General features: G+C 59.1%; 1 protein-coding gene across 3 annotated transcripts in view; it reads right to left on the bottom strand.

The window, feature by feature from the left end:
- Positions 1–2,590: 2,590 nt before the first annotated feature.
- SLC9A3 (solute carrier family 9 member A3) overlaps positions 2,591–17,868 on the bottom strand; it is a 52,841-nt gene continuing 37,563 nt past the window's right edge. The window contains exons 6-17 of one of the 3 annotated variants that reach the window (XM_070587307.1): positions 16,820–17,040; positions 15,517–15,719; positions 14,931–15,020; positions 14,725–14,795; positions 13,183–13,312; positions 10,463–10,578; positions 9,540–9,669; positions 9,127–9,303; positions 8,901–8,973; positions 8,027–8,140; positions 7,420–7,663; positions 5,710–5,830 (exon numbers count right to left, since the gene is read on the bottom strand). In XM_070587307.1, coding sequence (XP_070443408.1) covers positions 5,827–5,830; positions 7,420–7,663; positions 8,027–8,140; positions 8,901–8,973; positions 9,127–9,303; positions 9,540–9,669; positions 10,463–10,578; positions 13,183–13,312; positions 14,725–14,795; positions 14,931–15,020; positions 15,517–15,719; positions 16,820–17,040 — 1,573 coding nt within the window. In that variant the 3' untranslated portion in view covers positions 5,710–5,826. Of the gene's footprint in view, positions 5,831–7,415; positions 7,664–8,026; positions 8,141–8,900; positions 8,974–9,126; positions 9,304–9,539; positions 9,670–10,462; positions 10,579–13,182; positions 13,313–14,724; positions 14,796–14,930; positions 15,021–15,516; positions 15,720–16,819; positions 17,041–17,868 lie in introns of those variants that run through there. The other 2 variants (XM_070587305.1, XM_070587306.1) reach the window with 2 other exon arrangements.

Below are 17,868 nucleotides of genomic sequence, written 5' to 3'. Positions count from 1 at the left end.
GTGCGTCCTGACCCTCCTCGTGCCGCTGAGCAGTGGACGGGATTCTGAGCCAGGCCGGGGCTCTGCTTTAGCCGCGGGGCTGACTAAACGGGGATGGAGGTATGGCCTGCTCCCCCATCGGCAGGTTTTCTCCATCCTTGTTTCAGGGTCCCCAGGGACTGGCTGGTTTGGTTGCGGGACGGCAGCCTCCCTCCCCTGCGGGACATGTTGTGCGTGCAGTGCTGGGCCACTCTGAACTTTGTGTGGAGTCCTCGTGGGCACAGGCTTGATTTCCTCTCAAGACACCTTCGAGATGGCAAAGTGGATATTGTGTTTTTATTTCATCCTCACAAGATGTGAAAAATTCACAAGTAGTACTTTTTCTTGAAAAACTCAAATCCTAAGTGAAATTAAGTAACTAAAAATTAGATGCAGTTCTTGTATTACTGGCTCAGAAAAGAGGTAATCTTTTAAGACATCTAGCTAATGTGCTGTCTCTCAGTGCACATATTAATCCAGCTCCCCACTTAGTGATGCACCTTAAACCATGCCTAGCATGTAGTAAGTGCTCAGTGGATATTTTTTGAATCAATGAAATTAATCTTAATCATTAATTATCGCCCCTTATCATAATAAAAATACGTTTATTTTTCCACTGGCTGAGAGAATTTTCACTCCAAGTTGCTTCTGGAATAAATATCCAGGGTGAATATTCAGATAATAACGACAGACTGCAGTGGTGACTGTTGTCCTTCCATTGTTCCTGCTCTGATTATGTGACGGTCACTGATCACGCCCACTTTGGGGACACCTGCAGTAACTGAGCATTGCCTGCCTGAGCTGAACGCCAGATGTCAGCACGTTCCAAACAATTGGGACACGTGACTATGGGAGCAGTGAGGCAGCCAGGATGTGTGGAAAGGATAGAGGGGCCACAGTGGAGGGCGATTTCATAGTGGTTGGGCAGTGGTATCCATGCTGACACCCAGGGGAGGGTCATCTCCAGGCTGCTGGTCAAGAAGCCAGTGGGCACCCATGCTGAAGGCCGGTGCCTACCTTGCATAGGCTGCCAAGTGCCCGTCGGGGGAAAGGGGTTTACCAGGCACCCTGCAGGCTGTGCTAGGAGCCAGGTTCATCTCGTCGGGGACCACATCTCCCCCTCAAGGCTTCGGGTTGTTCTCTGTAACATTTTGCTATTGAGCTGAAAGAGCATCTTTCAAGTTAGGGAATTTCCTTGACTCTCAGTTTTATTCATTGGGTTTCCAGAAAGTGGGGGAGAAGGGACTTCTGCCTGCATTTGTTTAACTGATGAGAGGCATGGAGCACTTGCCAGGTGAGCTGTTCCTCACCTGGCTGCTGTCCCCTTTGTATCTGCTAACACAGAGCCCAAGCTGCTGTAACAAGGACACCCCAAAACACAGCCTGAAAGCATGGGGGTTTCTATCCAGAGGAAATCAGTCGGGGCTGATGGGCAACGCCAGGGCTGCTGTCTACACTGGGGCTTCCACCTGCTCTCCCTCACCCTCCTGTGTAGGACACGCCATGACCAGGGATGCTGCCCCGAGACGCAGAGTGAGGAGAAGCCAGAAGGGCTTTCTCTGGCAGCCAACCCGGGAAAGTAGGGGTGGGGAGGCCATAATTTGATGTGATTGTGTCCTTATAAGGCGACACCATGTGATCGGGTCAAGGAGATGCTTCTACAAGCCTAGAAGCAGCAGAGATTGCACAGGCTGGGAGGCCCCCTTGCAGGTTCAGAGGGAGCCCTGCCCACACCTTGATTTCCTACTCGTAGCAGTATGTTTCTGTGGTGGTAAGCCACCCAGTTTATGGTACTTTCTTATGGCAGCCCCAGGAGCTGAGCACGCTCCTGTCAGACTTTCCTTTCTGTCAACTTGGAAATGACTAAACTTAGTAGTCAGACTTCTCTTCTGAATAGTTTCAATGACTCAACATTGATGTGCTATTTTTATAAACATTTAAAATTTTAACTATTAAAAGGTGTATCTCTGTGACACTGAGGCCTCAAGGATGACCTGTTAGAGATGACCGCCAGCCCCAGGTGGCTCCATGGTGAGAGGGCTCCACCTGGGGGAAGGGATCCCCCAGGATCCACTGGACATTTAGGGGCAGGTGCACAGCTCCATCTTGGGTCCACCCACATCTCTGCCTCCCCACCAGCCTCGTCTCAACTCTGCAGAACACCCGCCTTGTTCACTGAGGCTCTGGACCCCACTGTCCCCACCCCCATCTCTTGTCAGCCCTGGGCCCACCACCATGGAGCCACTCATGCCTCAGGTGCTTTGTCCTCCCACTCAGGCAGGGTGAGTGCTGCTCCTGCTCTTCCTGGGGGCCTGTCCCCTGCATGCAGTGACGTGTCTGAGTGGCATGTGTCCACCTGTCTCTGCTGGGGAGAGCCAGTTCCCAGGGCCCAGGCTGTGCCCACAGCTGTGTGTCCAATGACCTCCTCTCGGCAGCCAGAAGGGGCGACACACACACACACATACATCGACATTAATTTTGGTGCCAGAACAATGTCTGCCTGCAGGAGACTGCTCCTTAAATTCTCTTTGATAAGATTTCTCATTTATAAACCAGGGTTTACACCCAAAAATGTCTTGAAACATTTTTAATAGACTTGATCAAGCAGTCATGGCAGGGTCGGTGATGGGCCCCCTGCCCAGACACTGCCAACAGCACTTCTAGGGCGGCACTTTAAGGCACATTGATTGTGATTACAGTTACACAAAGTTTGACTAAGATTACGTTCACAAAATTAACATTCACAATTTTCACCACTTATAACTTAAAATACATTTCAATTCCAGTTTCAATGCAATTCTTTAAATCTCCTTTCACAACAGAAGATCAATAGTACACAGTATGGGAGCACTCTAACAAAATTTTTTTCAAGAAAACACAGAAGTGAGAAATAGCGACTCCTAAATTTGTGTACTTTATGGTCACCACAAAGTAGGCCAAAGTTCAGTATTAAATAAATAGGAATTCTTTCCTAATAAAAAATGTTACAACAGTTTTCCCAAGGAAATACATTCATAAGACTTTGTTTACATTCTGTTTTACAATGACAAGAACAGTTAGGATTCTTTCATGAAATGTGGCCACAGTTCTAGGGTTTATAACACTGTGTCAACAGACAAAACACCGAGTTCTCTCTCGAGCACTGAAATGTGGGATTCTGTGAATGAGGTTTCCTGCCTGGAACTTCAGTTCCATCGTGGCTGTGCTCAGCCTGTGCAGTTCAACAAACAGAAAATCTGCCAGCCCACCACAGAAAACATTGGCCAAAGAGCTTGTCCAGGAGACATCTGTCAAACGGATTCACCACCTGGCAGTTTAGTGTCTGGTGTGGAGGAGGGTGTCCAGGAATTCCCTGGAGCCACTCTCCTGACTCAGCCGCTGGCTCTGCAGCTGGGAATCGGATCCGGGTCCAGTGGTCCAGGGGAGTTGTTAAGGCAGCTGGAGACACTGGACCGGCTGGGCTGTGGACCCTGGACAACCCTCTGCGGCAGGACCCGGCCTGCTCTGGAGGAAGCACTCGTGCAGGGAGTGGACGGAACATGTGCCTTCCTAAAGATGTGACTGGTTGCTGTGTCAGCGGCAGGCTGGCCTGGGAGCTGTCCGTTGGGATCACTAACGGGCAGATGTTTTGTGCAGATAATGTCTGGATTTTGTGCTCACAGAGTGGTTAAAATGGTTGCAAAGTGTGGGGAAAAATTACTGACAACCACACGCCATTCATTTATGATGGCTGAGCTAATGCTTCAAATAATGAGATTGGCTCCAGTCAGGGTGAAGGGCTCCCTCTGTGTTGGGAACAAACGCCACAGGCTGGATTAGAGGTCACCACAGTGACTTTTCCTCCTGCTGCCATTTGTTTTCCTCAACAGCAAACTTTAGAGACTTCTCCATCAGGGACATAATATGCACTATTACAACACTACAGGCTGCTAGACTTCGGCCACTGGAACTCCCTCAGAGCACAGCATGAATTTCTTTCCTGACCAGAGCTGAGCCTGGCTTCTTTAGAAAAGCATCTAGGAGTATCCTGAAGTCCACTGTCCCTTTAATACTTTACTACCTCTTTCTCCCACAAAATGCTAGGTCTAAGGAATGGGCCAGGGCAGATGAGGGCCAACTCAGCAGTCCCTTCCCTGGCTCACTGTGGCAGGCCCCTTCCCCCTACCCTCTCGACTGCTACCCCAGGACAGCCTGACAGTGGACCAGGGGGCTCTGTGCAAGGCCATGTCTCTGAGACCCTGGAGGGTGTAGGAGTGGGCCTGTGCTACCACATCCTCAGAGCAGGCCCAGGGGTCCTGTGAGGGTCTCAGCCCCTGTCCAAGTCCCTTTGGCTGTCCATGAAATACCAGCTCCTGTAGGCAGGTTTTCCACCAGCTCCTCCCCTGCTGTGGTTAGGATGGGCCAGGGCAACCATCTGGCCCAGGTATGTTTAAGGACCAGCTGTGATTCTAAACAAGAGCTGCTTGCTAAGTGAACACTCCACTCTGCTGGAGCTGTGTGGACACACCCACACGGCCAGTGCAGCCTCTAACCCAGCCTGAGCCATCCACCACTGTCAGGTGAGACAGCTCAGGCCAGAGACCAGGTGTTTGGGGACAGAGCATCACCTGGGGCCTAGAGGCTGACACACGAGACCGAGGTAAATGCAGAACAAGTGTTGGGCTCTGGGATGAGAGGAACAAAACAAAGATGTTTCTGCTATCCTACCTACAGCCCGCAAGGTGACAGGTAGTTCAAAGACCTGGTAAGTGGACATGGGCCTCAGACACGTGTCCCCAGCCCCTCGGCCTGTGAATCGCTTGCTCCTGGAGTCGGGGCTCCAGACCTCCCTGGGGCTGAGAGGCGTGGGGATTTTGACAGAGGTTGGCCTGGGCCTGGAATCTTGGGTGGGTACGAAGTTGGGCAAATCTCATTTTGTTTGGGTCTCAGTTTACCCGGCAGTGCTAATGAGAGAATGGACACAAAATGGCAAGAACTCAAACACGGAGCCTGGCCTCTCAGGGCCCAGGGCCCTTCCTGTCCCTGAGTCAGGTGTGACAATGGAAACAGTAACACACAAGTGCCAGCTCAGTTCAAAACCAGGACAGGTGGACAGAAGGACCCACGATGGAGTCTCCTGGCAAGGGCACCTGCCCAGACTTCCCAGAAGTTGGAGGAAGCCCGCCAGCGTCTACTTCCCGCCAGCAGCGGCCTCTCCGCAGGCGGCCCCAAGGAATTCCCAGGTTGGAGCCTTGCAGCACATTTGGTCCTCGGGGCCCATTCTAAACCACGCCCGGCTGGCTGTCCGATCCCAGCACCTAGACTCGGAAGGGACGAGCGCCCAGGGCTACTCGAGGCCACGGACAGGAGGACCCCGGGACCAGGCCGTGGAGGGGACCACATGAAGAGCCCGCGGGCAGCCGTCACAGCGGCGTCTCCTCCTGCTCCAGCGCGTGCGGCGGCGCGTGGCACGACGGCGGCAAAGACGCGAGCTTGAGCAGCGCGGGGCGGCGGCGCGCGCGGGGGCGCTGGAACGAGCGCCGGCTGTGCACACGGCGCGCCGCCGCCGAACGCGCGTGCGCACCCGGCAGCCCGCGGCGCTCCAGCCCCGCCCCCGGCGCAGGCCCCGCCCCCGGCTCACGGTCCGGGGGCGTGTCTGGCGGGGCCGGGGCCGGAGTGGGCGGGGCCGGGGCCGGGGCCGGGGCCGGGGTGGGCGGAGCCGGGGTCGCAGGCCGCCGGTCCGGGCTGGGAGGGGCGCGCGGGCGCGGGGGCTTCTCGGCGGCGGCGGGCGGGGACGAGCGTCCGGTCAGCGGCGCGTCGGAGCCCGTGTCACCTGCGGGAGAAGCCGGCGTGAGCGCGGGGGCGCCTGGGGCGCAGCGGGGTTCCCAGAACCGTGCCGCCCCCAGGTGCAGCGCCCCGCCCTGAGGACCAGCGGGACCCCGCTGGGGAGAGGAGGGGATGGGGGGAGACCAGAGGCAGGAGGAGCAGCGGAGTAGCGGGCAGGGGTCCCCCGCGGGGACGCCCCACAAGAGCAGACTCCAGCAGCGTGCGGCTTCCCGCGCTCGCCGAGCTGGTGCTTGAAGGGGCGGTGCGCCGCCCGCTCCACGCCAGAATCTCCCCGCCGGGGCGCTCCCCGCGTCCACAGGAGAGAAACCCTCGTCCCCGCTTCGGCCGGAACCGCCCTGAGCGGGCCCACCCCACCGACGCTGCGCGAAGGGCTGCCCTGCCCGTTTCCTCCCTAGTGCCCACCAAACGCCCAGGGAGACGGGAAGTGAACCCGAAACCCTGCCCAAGGGGGCTGAACCCTCTTCCGTGCCAAGGTTAATGGCGACAGGGCTTTCCCGGTCCAAACAGGAGCACCCACAGCGCCTGCGGAATACGCACCGCGCCCCTGGCACGCCATCCCGCGCCTCGGCCTCCGCTCTCCCCCGCCCCTTCTCCCCTCTTGACTACCCTCGTGTCTCCCAGGGACCCCTCCCCTTCCCATGTCCCCACACAATCTCCCCGTCACACCTCACATCTCCCTTCCCGTCTCCTCTCCCCTTCTCCCCTCACAACCCCCTCAACTTCTCCCAAGTCTCCCCTCACCAATCCCCTCACCGTCTCCCCTCACGTCTCCCCTCACATTCTCCCATCACTCTCTCCCCTCAAGTGTCGCTCACCTTCTCCCCTCCTGTCTCCCTTCACCTTCTCTAATCACCTTCTCCACCCAACTTTTACCCTCATCATCTCCACTCCAAAATTCCCCTGACCTTCAGACCTCACAATTCCCATCATGTCTCCCCTCACGTCTCCGCTCACCTTCTCCCCTCACAACTCCCTCAACTTCTCCCAAGTCTCCCCTCACCAATCCCCTCACCGTCTCCCCTCACGTCTCCCCTCACCTTCTCCCCTCATTTCTCCCCTGACATGTCGGTTCCCTCAGGTGCCCTCCCTGAACAGTTTCCCTGCCCCTGTCTCTGTAGGAGGGTAAAATGGACCCATATCTTCTCTCCTGGATGGTCATCTGTCACCTGGCCTTCTCCCTGGGCCCAGACCTGGAGGGACAACAGTCAGTGTTCCCCTTGTCTCGTGTGCCCTGTATCCCTGAGCTTCTGCCGGAGATGTGTGGGCTGCCTACACAACTATACCCTTATCTCCCGCAGAGTAGTTAGTAATCACACTGACAGTCTACGACTCCATTCTCCTTGTCAACAAGCAAGTCACCCCCATCCTCATATAGCTCTGGATCCGACACCTCAGCTGGACGAGCAGTAACTGCAAAAGGCTTAGAAGGAAGAACAGGTGCTGGAGAGTCTGCACAAGTCCAGGTCGCGTGAGAGCGAGAAAGTGAGAGAGAGAGAGGCGCTGAGGAGAGAGAGAGGTGCTGAGGAGAGAGCAGCTGTTAGTAGGGCGGGCAGGGAGGGGTGAGGAGCCAGTTACATGTGCGTGGACTCGGGCAGGGTGGTGTGCGGCTGCTCCTCGGGGCCCTGGGCCAGCAGTAAGGAGTCCACGGACTGGTTGCTGAGGCGGAAGCGTGCCAGGCGGCGGAAGTTGCCTGGAGAGTAGGGTATCTGCACACGGGCCCTCTGGGAGGGCACCACCGTCTCCTCAGGAGACAGCCAGGGCGGCACCCTGGAGAGGATGCCTGGGTCCTCGTCCGGGGAAAACACCGGGTTGTCAATTCCTAGGAGAGAAGGCAGCAGCTGAGCAGCTTCCCAGGCTGACCCCGAACCACACAGAGGGACACCAGCTCATCCTGCGCCATCTGGAAGGCCACCGGAAGGCCCTGCACCCCAGGCTCTCCCTCCACAGGCCGCAGGCAGGACAGGTAGCAGTTCCCTTTTCTCGGAGCACACCCTCGCCTGCTTATGCACCTGCACTTGCACAGCCTCGTGGACCCAGTGCTACACCTCCCTGCTCCTACTGTCTCTGTCCAATGACCACTGAGGTTTCAGTTTCATAAAAGCTTTTGTGTAAAATAATTAACACTCTTGGAATAGAAAATGCCCCACTTCTGTGGCAGCATAGGGCGTCCCCCACCCCTCACCTGAGGGCGAGTCTGTCGCTGTGTCCTGTGTGACGTTCGCCAGGAACTCAATTCCCCCACTCATCTCCTCGGCCTCGTAGTCAGGGGCCTCCTCAGGGTCCGAAAGTTCCAAATCTGATGGCAAGGAAAGGGTAGCATGAGGGAAACGGACCAGGAGCACAGACGCCCCGGGTCCAACGCCCTTGACCGATACCCTTGACCAGCTCGCAGCACGCCCTAAGGTTTGTCATCACTGCCACCCGACCCTGCAGCATCTGGGCAGCTCAGAGGACAGGGTTCCCCGTGTGGCCACGCCAAGACAGGGCCAGGCAAAGCAAAACCACACCGTGGGGCCCCCTACTCCTCCTCCCCAGCCACACTGAGCCTTTTTTTTGTGTGTGATGAAGATTGGCCCTGAGCTGACATCTGTGCACATCTTCCTCTATTTTGTACGTGGGAGGCTGCCCGCCACAGCATGGCTGAGGAGTGGTGTAGGTCCATGCCCAGGATCTGAACCCATGAACCCGGGCCACGGAAGAGCACGCCAAAATCAACCACTGCACCAAGGGCCGGCCCCAACACTTGGCCTTTTTGAGGAGGGGGCACGCTGGAGAAGATGGGGCTGGGATCACAGGGCCAGCAGGGGAGGGGACGAGGAGGGCGCACTTGTGTTGTGGCGAGGACCCGGGACAAGGGGATGAGGAGTTCACCTTGAGGTGCCCTGACAGCAGCCCCCACCCCCGAGGCAGGACAGGCGAGGCAGCTGCCTGCGGAGGAGGGTCCTGGGTGCCAAGGGGAAGGGTCTCCAGGGAGGACAGCCCTCTGCACCCGCCTGCCCCTCATGCGCATCCTGGGTCCTCCTGACAAGCGTTTCTGCCGTGGCCCCAACCAGTACCTTTTTCCTTGATGATGAAGTTGTGCAGGGGGTTCTCCACGGGCAGTTTCCCATTGGGAATGCTGCTGTTTCTCTGAGGAGCAGAAGGAAACCAGTTACAGGGACGGGGCAGCGGCACAGGGTCCTGCACCCCTCCTTGTCCTCGAGGCTCCGCCCAGGCCTGTCCCTGAGGGGAGCCCTGGCGTCCGTCACGCACCCCCACGTGGCCCTGTGCCCGCACCCTCACCCGCTTCTGAGCACGCTCCCTCTTGTACAGCTTCGCCGCCTTCTTGTTCTGGTTGACCCCCAGCTTGGCCGACTTGAAGGACTCCAGGCGCTTCCTCATGGTCCTGTGGAAGATCTCCTTGTCCTGCTTCTCGTCTTCACTGGGAGTCAACTCGTGTCGACTGTAGAGATGCTTGTACTGGGGGAGGCGACAGGGAGGGTAACCAGGGCTGACGGCGCAGCCCCAGGGCCCCAGGGTGGGAACATCTGCAGGGAGGCCCAGCCCTGACACCCCTCCAAACCCTCCCTGCCTGAGCGTTCTATGTGCTAAATCCTGGGATTCCCCCTTTGGACCAGGGAGTGGGGGGAAGCTGTGCCCAGGCTCTGTGCCAGGCAGGGGGCTCTGGGCAGACACCCCACCCGCCAGGTGCCCACCTCCTGCCGGGGCTTGTACAGGTACTGCTGCAGCGTGTGGTGAGTGACCATGTCCTCAGTGTCGCGGATACTCCTCCTCCTCTGCTCCAGGGACTGCATGTCCAGGCACACAGCGCTCACATTCTCCCTCCTACGTGAGGACCACGTGGAACGTCAGAGACCCTGGCTCTCCCACTGCACCTTGCTTCCCCTGCACCTTGGGGCCTGGGCACCAGCGGGCTGCCTGGAAGGCTCACCCTGGGAGTTTTCTTCCTTGGGCTGTGGTCAGACTGACCCTCCATGAGGCCCCCTGGCCTCTTATTTAAGGGTGCTTCCCTGCATCGCACCCTATGCCTCCTGACTCGCTCCCTCCAAAGCCCAGGCTGGGAGCCCCGCCTGGGCACCACACACCCACGGCTTCCCCCTGGGTGCCTGGACACCGCAGACAAGGCTGAGAACTGCCCTCTGCTGGCCACAGGCCCCAGTCAAGCTGCCCAGTCCAGCAGAGGCAGGAGGCCCCAAATCCAGGACCACTGCAGGCGTCCTGCAGGGTGGGCAGCTGCAGATGAGGCCTTAGGCTCCAAATCTGCCGCCTGGCCCTGCCTCCCCGACCCCGTCCCTCCATCTCGCAACAGTGCCAGCGCTCGCGTGCTGACTGGATAATACAGGGGGTGTGTGCGGGGGGAATGCCTGGTAGCTGTCTCCATACCCCTCCCCCACTCTGCACCCCCTCTCCGTGGGAAGCAAGCCGGGAGCCTCCACTCCCCCTATTCATGACTCTCAGTTGCCCCAAGATGCCCGTTGGCTGATGTCTGTCCAGGGAGCCCTGCTGTGGCTGTGGTCAAGGAGGACCCCTGCAGCAGCAGCCTCCAGGGTCCTGGGAGAGGCGCCAGGTGAGGGCTGCCTCCTCCAGGGAGTCCAGTGGGGACACGGCACAGACTCACAGGAGGTAGGAGACAGAGGCCTCCACGGTTGAGGGGCGTGGTGTGCTGAAGTCCACATTGACCATGTTGTCGGTGCTGGGGGAGCGGATGAAGGCCAGGGACCCACGGCGCTCTCCCTGGAGGAGGAGATGGCTGTGTCAGCCTACATGCAGCACTGGCCGTCGAGGCTGCCTGCTCCACGACTGCTCAGCACCCAGGGAGCTGGGGGCCACCGCTAAGGCCTCGCTGGAGCTGAGCAGTTAGTTCATGGTCGAGTTGAAAGGGAAAGAGAAGAGGAAACTATGTGAAGGACACAACACCTCCTTCGGCACCTCAGGGAGTGCTGGGACACACGGAGGGCCCTACGGGATGGGGAAGGTGGCCCCGTACCACTTGGCACTCCAAACCAGCTGCCCTCGTTTCCCCCAAGGAGGGAATCGCCCGGCCTCAAGGCGGGAGTTGACTCAGATTAAACCACAAAGAGCAGAGCCTAACAGAGCAAAAGGGGAAACAGCCGAGCTCCTGTGGGTGGGAGCCGGGCCGTTTGCCAAGGGGGGTCAGGAGAGAAGGTGGGTGACCCCCAGGGGAGGGTGGGACAGGCAACCGGGTCTGGGCCAACCTGCTGACGGCAGAGCTGAGAGCTGACGCTGTGGGCGGCCCTGCAGGAGGCCACCACTCACCAGCACAGCCGAGGTGAACAGGCCACCCCCTGGTGCGGTCTGAGCAAGCAGAGCCAGGCCTGACCAGGAGGAGCCCACTGGTGCGAGTTGGGGTCAGGGCACTCTGCAAAGTGAGTAGCAGGTGGAGGTAAGGCTAGAGGCCCTGCTGGGAGCCTGTGTCACCCACCTGGAGGCTGGGGGCCATGGAGTGTCCCAAGGAGAGCAGATGCGGTCAGCAGAGGGGGCGCCACCAGCATGACACCCATCGTGGCACCCTGGAGACCCCCTACCTTCCCACCCCCATCCAGGTTCCCAGGCCAGGAAGGGTCCGGGGTCAGAGAGGACAGGGATTTGTGCACTGAACTTTCTCAGCCAGGGTCAGAGGTGCGGGCGACAATCTTCCAGTAGCTTCTGTCCCATGGCCCCTGACAGGCACTGGAGCATGTGGCTGGGGTTCTGGTGGAGCAGGGCTGGAGTGGTGCTGGCTCAGTGGGAAGCTGAGGGGCTGCTCTCCTCCTTCATCTCCTGATGGCCCCTGGCTCCCTCTGCCTGGAGGCACCTCATCCCTCAGAGTGACCCCAGGTGGTGTTGGCCATGCGTTTGGGGTGGACGAGCCCCAGTGGAGACAAGAATGGTTTTCCCCTCTGAACCAACAGAAACCTCCAGGCCTCTGAGGCCCACAGGGTTTACTGAGCGGGTCCTGTTGGTGGGGACGGGTGTGCAGACGCCAGCTCCCCAGGCTCTGTGCAGACCTGAGCTGGCAGTCAGGAAGGAACCAAGTGCAGGAATGAAATGCTGAGTCCTGAGCCCTGAAGTCAAGCAAAGGAGTGAAGTCTTGCAGATTCCACTTCACACACAGTGAAGGCATGGATTGCAGAGTTGTAAACCATTAGAGAGTTGGAGTCCGTGACCGGACTGGCCTCCAGGCCCCTGATGGCTCCCCGTGGCTGGGCGGCCTGGTCAGAGCCCCTCAGAGGAGGCCTGGGCAGTTATCGGGAATGACTCTGTCACTGTGGACACTGGATGCCACGGTGGGCATGGCCTGGAATGGCAGTCGCTGTTACAGATCACATTCAGGACAGGGAGGAGCAAGCTCAGGGTCTGCCTGGACCCAGGCCTGTGCAAGGCACCAGGTGGCCTCGGGTCCCAGGGAGTATGAGCGGGGACACACATGGGTCAGAGGCAGCCAAGTGATCAATGCAATGGCCACGTGATGGTCACATGTGTGCACTGAGAAACCAGGAAATGCTGCCAGGAGACGTGTGGCTGCTGGAGAAGGGGCCGGCGGGGCTGCGTGTCCCACAAGGGATGGGGTTTGACCTGAGACCTGCCGTGACTCGTGTCACATGCGACACAGCCTGAGTCCTGACTGTGAGTGGCTGTGGGCTGGTGCAAGCAGGTGGCATCAGAAACAGCGCAGTCCTCAAAGTCACCGTGAGCCCGTGCAGCAGGCTCCTGAGCCCCGCTCACTTACCCCACAGCCTGGAACCTTCCCCACCCCCGTCAGCCTCAGAGACTTGGTGGCAGGTCCATGGAGGAGGCAGAGTATGTCCCATGCTTACCGCACAGGACTCAAGAAGATGTCCTTGCTGGTTTCCCCTCTGTGTGTACACACGTGTGTGCATGCGTGAACATGTGTGGGCATGCGTGCGCATGCATGTGTGTGTCTGTGTGTGCATGTATGTTGGGGGGGGCTGTGGCCCCATAACTCCCTACCTGGCCTCAGATATCAGACCCACTAGCACCGTAGAGTGTCCTACAGAGAATCGTGGGAGGGTTCTGTGCCTCAGTTTCCCATGAGTGAGAGGAAGCTGTGATATAACCCATTCCTGGGGTGTCGGAGAACCCATGAGCCTCATGTGAACTTGCGGGGTGGGTCAAAAACAGCACGATGCTGCCTGAAGCTGCCCCCACCCCACCCCACTCTGTGACCTCAGGGTGCAGGCAGACGTGTGCACAAGGTGTGGGCCGCCCCGGCCCACTGCCCCCTGCCCCAGACCCCAGTGGCTGTTCACATCCCATGTCTGTCTCTTGCTTTAGCCCCTGACTCCAACAAAGAGAACAAATGGAATGTTCTGGTACCTCAGCCACATAGCTAATGGCGTCCTTCAAGTTGAGCTCGTGGAAAACATTCAGAATCCGATCTCGTGACTTTTGAGCCGACCTTCTCATAAGGATTTTGCTGAGGAATTTCCTATCAAAATTGGTCCACCTGGGAGGGTCAAACCAATACCAGTATCAGCACTCATGGGGCTGTGGGTGAGGCCCCGGGACAGACAAGGACCTCAGCAGCATCTGGGGGCCGGGAGCAGGGTCCTCCTCCCAGTGCCCAGACTCTTGATAGACATGTCCGGCATCCCAGGAGCTGGGCCAGGACACAGAAGAGGCCCATCTCTCCCTCTGGTTTTTATTTACTGTAACAGTGGCCAAGGTGAGTTTTAAATTAAAAGAAAGAAACCTCAGTCACGCCACTCGATGCTCATTTCACCATTCCGTGCTTTGTTCCTGCCTTCCCACGGATGGCAGTCGTCACCAGAATGTGTGTACAACCATGGATTGCATTTTCTAATCAAGTGCAACATCGCCAAAAAGTTTCCACACGATCCTGACCCCCAGAAAGGTGGGCTGAGGGCAGGGCGGTGCCAGGGAGAGCAAGGCCCCAGGCTCTGGCCACAGGGACGGGGCACATTAGAAAGGCTGGGGGAAGAACCTCCCGAGCTTTCACGCTAGCAAGAACCAGGCTGGCTAGAAGGAGACTTTTCTCCAATACAATTAGAAAACTGGCCATGACTCAGGTCAGAAGAGAAGGGACTTCTAGACGAGGCCCCGTGCACCAGGAGCCAGACATCCGGGGAGGGCACCGGGGGAGGAGGAGATCCCAGGGTGGGAGGGGGCTCCCAGGGGAGGAGGGGGACTCCAGGGGGAGGAGGGAGACTCCGGGGGGAGGAGGGATATCCCAGAGGGAGGAGGGGGACTCCAGGGGGAGGAGGGAGACTCCAAGGGGAGGAGGAGTATCCCAGGGGGAGGAGAGGGACTCCAGGAGGAGGAGGGCGATCTCAGGGGGAGGAGGGGAATCCCAGTGGGGGAGGCTTCCAGGGGAAGGAGAGGAATCCTAGGGGTAGGAGAGGAATCCCAGGGGAAGGAAGGGAATCCCTGGGGGGAGGGAGCTCCAGGGGAGGAGGGGGATCCCGGGGGAGAAGGAGGACTCCAAGGGAAGGAGGGGGCTCTAGGGGAGGAGGGGGCTCCAGTGGGAAGAGGGAACTCCCAGGGGGAGGAGGGGCATCCCAGGGGGAGGAGGGGGCTCCAGGGGAGGAGGGTAATTCAAGGGGAGGAGGAGGCTCCCAGTGGGAGGAGAGGGCTCCAGTGGGAAGAGGGGGATTTCAGGGGAGGAGGAGTGACCCATATAATTTGCAAACATCCCTCTGGCTCCTGTGAGTGCAGTATTCTTGGGGTAGCCAGGTTAGGTTCAGGGGAACATCAGGGTCCTGTGGTTCTGTGGGGTCTCTCTATACCCTGAGGCTCCTACAGTCATTGTTAAAGGAGGAAAGAGGGGACCAACAACAGAGATAATGTGCCTCGAACTTCCCCATTTCAGTCCAGCCAGGGGTGACGCCAGCCACTTACTTATCTCTGAGGTAATTGTGTCCAATTTGCCCAGATATGTCCTCGATGGCTGAGAGGATGTGGTCAAAAGCCTTTGAGAGGAAAGACAAGTGGGTTAGCATGACTCTGAGGGCCCCTCACATGCCCCCCAACCAGAGGACACAACAGGCCCTCCCCCCTCCCTCCCCACCCCTCCTCCTCCCTCCCCCTCCCCACCTCCCCCATACCCGGCCGTGCAGCTTCTCGTTCAGCTTGGGCTCCCGGTGCTCACTCTTCTTCACTTTCAGCCACTGCACCAGGGGCTTGATGGTCAGGCCCTGGAAGATGGGGTGTGCTGACTCTGACAGCCATGCCCTGCTCCAGCCCACAGAGCCCCCATGTGAATCTGCAGCCACCCATGCCCACATGGGGTGAAGGGACCTAGCCGGGCTGTGGGCTTCCTGCAGAAAGGCGCCCCTGCAACAGCCTGCTGGCCCATGTCGACGCCCCTGAGGCCCTGCAGTGGGCTCCCCAGATTAGCCAAAAGCAAGGTGAACTGGGACGCCTTCCCGGGCGCCTCTGGTCCAGGAACGTCAGCTGGGGCTTCGTTAACCAGACGGCCGAGGGAGGACATTTTTAGGCCAAATCGTGCTGTGTCCCCTGTGGGCCCACATGAAAACCTACAAAACAGCTCCTAGTTACTAAAATTATAAAAGCAATTAGGGCCTGGAGGCCAGAAGGGCTCCTTGTGGAGTGCCGTGACAGGGTGGGTCCTCCCTGGCGGCCTCAGGGCGAGGCAGGCTGGCATCAGGACGATGGGGCTCGAGACACTACCTGGAAGATGACGGTGAAGAAGACGACGATGATAGTGGTGCTGACGAAGAGGTTCTTCTCCTTGACCTTTCTCTCGTCCAGAAGGACAACCAGGGCGTAGGCCACTGCCCCACGCAGGCCGCCGTAGGACATGACCACCTGGTCTATGATCTCCAGCTGCACCATCCGGTACCGATTCAGAACCCAGGTCTGAAGGACGACACCTGCAGAGCCAGGGTGCACTCACGCCACCAGCCACCTGGCTCCTCCTGCATGCGCTTCCTGGAAGGGCACGCAGGCGAGGCCCTCCAACCTGCCCTGACAACTGCGCTTGGGGGGTGACTTTGGGGGTTTCCTCCTAGGACTGTGACATGGTGACAGGCAACAGCTACATCCCACATACAGAACAATGAAACCCCTGCACCCATGCTCACCCATGTCCCTTTGTCCATCTTTAACCAGGCCCAGGCCCTCTCTCGGCCACGGGTCAGACCTGCCCCTGTGGGCAGGTCTTCGGCGGTGTCAGAAGCTGCTCCCAGCAGCTATGGAAATTCTCAGGTCTCGGCCTGACTGTGGCTGTAAGTGGCCGAGGCCTTGCATCACGGGAGATCTGGGACCAAAGGCCACCGCGTGAGGGTGGCAGGGAGAAAGCAACTCAGGCAGCACCACATCCGCTCCCTGGAGCGTTCAGTCCCCAGCAGCCTCAGGAGCAGGCGTTGCTCCTCTGGAGCTGCCTTGCACCCCCGCTGGCCCCCCGTCACAGCCCCCGAGGCACCACACACCAGGGACCAGGGACCGGTGCTGGGCCCGGGCAGCGGGGCTCCTGCTCACAGGGGCCACAGTCCATTTCCTCAGTGGCTGATGCTGTCCCCAACATGGATGAGCCACCACATCCAGAATGAGTCAGCCGGAAACCAAATGGGTCCCTGGGTTCTGGAGCCTTCCCCCAGACCTCCAGCTGTCCTATCTCAATCATGAGGCGACAGGGCTGTGAGAAGGCCTGGACCCTCACTGAGAATGACCAATGGCCAGGCTGGTCTGAGGCTCCCCAGGGGCTCTTGAATCTGCTGTTCACTGGGTCCAGGGTGCAAACAAGGGGGCTGGTGGCGAACACCACGTCCCTGGTTCCCATGGACTTCCCACAGCCGTCCCTGCCAACACCCAGCCATCGTCCCCCATCTTCCCCCCAATCACCCTACAATCACCCCCATGGACGCCCATTATCTCCTCCATCTCCCCACTTCCATCATCCCCCCATTGACCCCCACTGCCCCCATCACTCCCCCGTGCCCCTGTCCCCCTGCCATCCACCCAGTACCCTCACCGATGGCCCGGTACACAGAGATGAAGACCAGAGTTAGGAGCACAAAGGCTGTGTTCCACTTCCAGATGAGGGGATCCACGGCTGAGATGCCCAGGAACATGAAGATGATGGTCTCGGCCCCGCTCGCCAGCATCTTCATGGTGTAGCGCACGGTGGTGGCGGACTGCTCCGAGATGTTGGCCTTCACGTACTTCTGACAGCAGATGCCGCAAAAAGTGATGCTGGAGCGGGATGGATGCACGTGAGGCTGAGGTCCCGAGGCTCTGCTCCCACTGGACCTTGTGGGGTCTGGGACCCAGGGGGCTTGGGGCCCATTCCCAAGGCCCAGTTCCCCGTGGCACCTCAGGGCCTCTGTGTCCTGGGCAAACATCCACCTTACTGGTCAGCCCTTCTCTTCGTGGACATGGGGCTCCTCCTGGGGATCAGGGCCCTGAGCTGGGCACATATGGCCCCCCACACCCGGCCCCCCACAGCCAACATTACAGCTGTTGTTTGTGGACCCCTCGCCGCGGGAGCCCTGAGCCATGGACGGGCTGCCTCAGTTTCTCTCCACCGCCAGGCAGGCTGGCTCAGACGGGGGACGCAGGGCAGACATGGGGCCCAGGGAACAGCCAGCTTCCCCGATCACAGCCCCTAGAAGGGCCTGTGTATGGACAGGGGTGGCACAGAGCCCTCCGTTGCTCAGAGCATGCGCTGCAGCTCTGCGAAACCACCAACTCCTTATTGAAAATGCCGGATAGATCAAATTCTTCGCCCCACAGTGAATTTTCTCCAGCTGGGCAGTGGGCCAGGCAGCTCAGGCCTATGACAGGCCACACCTCGTGTTGGGGGAAGTGGGGGGTGGGGGGGCAGCGGGGGCGTCTCTCCCGCCCTCTTCCTGGCGGGTCACAGGGGTGTTTGCAGCCGCTCGGCTGTTTTGCCGGGTTGTGGTGATGAGCCTGTGGCAGCCTTCATGCCCTCGCCCTTCACGGCCCAACGTGTGAGCCCACCCCGCCCACCAGGGCCAGCCGGGACCCCCAAGGGGGTGGCTCCGAGCTCCGAGGCCTGCT

Source organism: Equus przewalskii, chromosome 20, assembly GCF_037783145.1.
Source record: "Equus przewalskii isolate Varuska chromosome 20, EquPr2, whole genome shotgun sequence".
NCBI classification, from domain to species: domain Eukaryota; kingdom Metazoa; phylum Chordata; class Mammalia; order Perissodactyla; family Equidae; genus Equus; species Equus przewalskii.
Note: the sequence above shows the minus strand (reverse complement) of the source record. Positions and strands in the feature narration are given on the sequence as shown.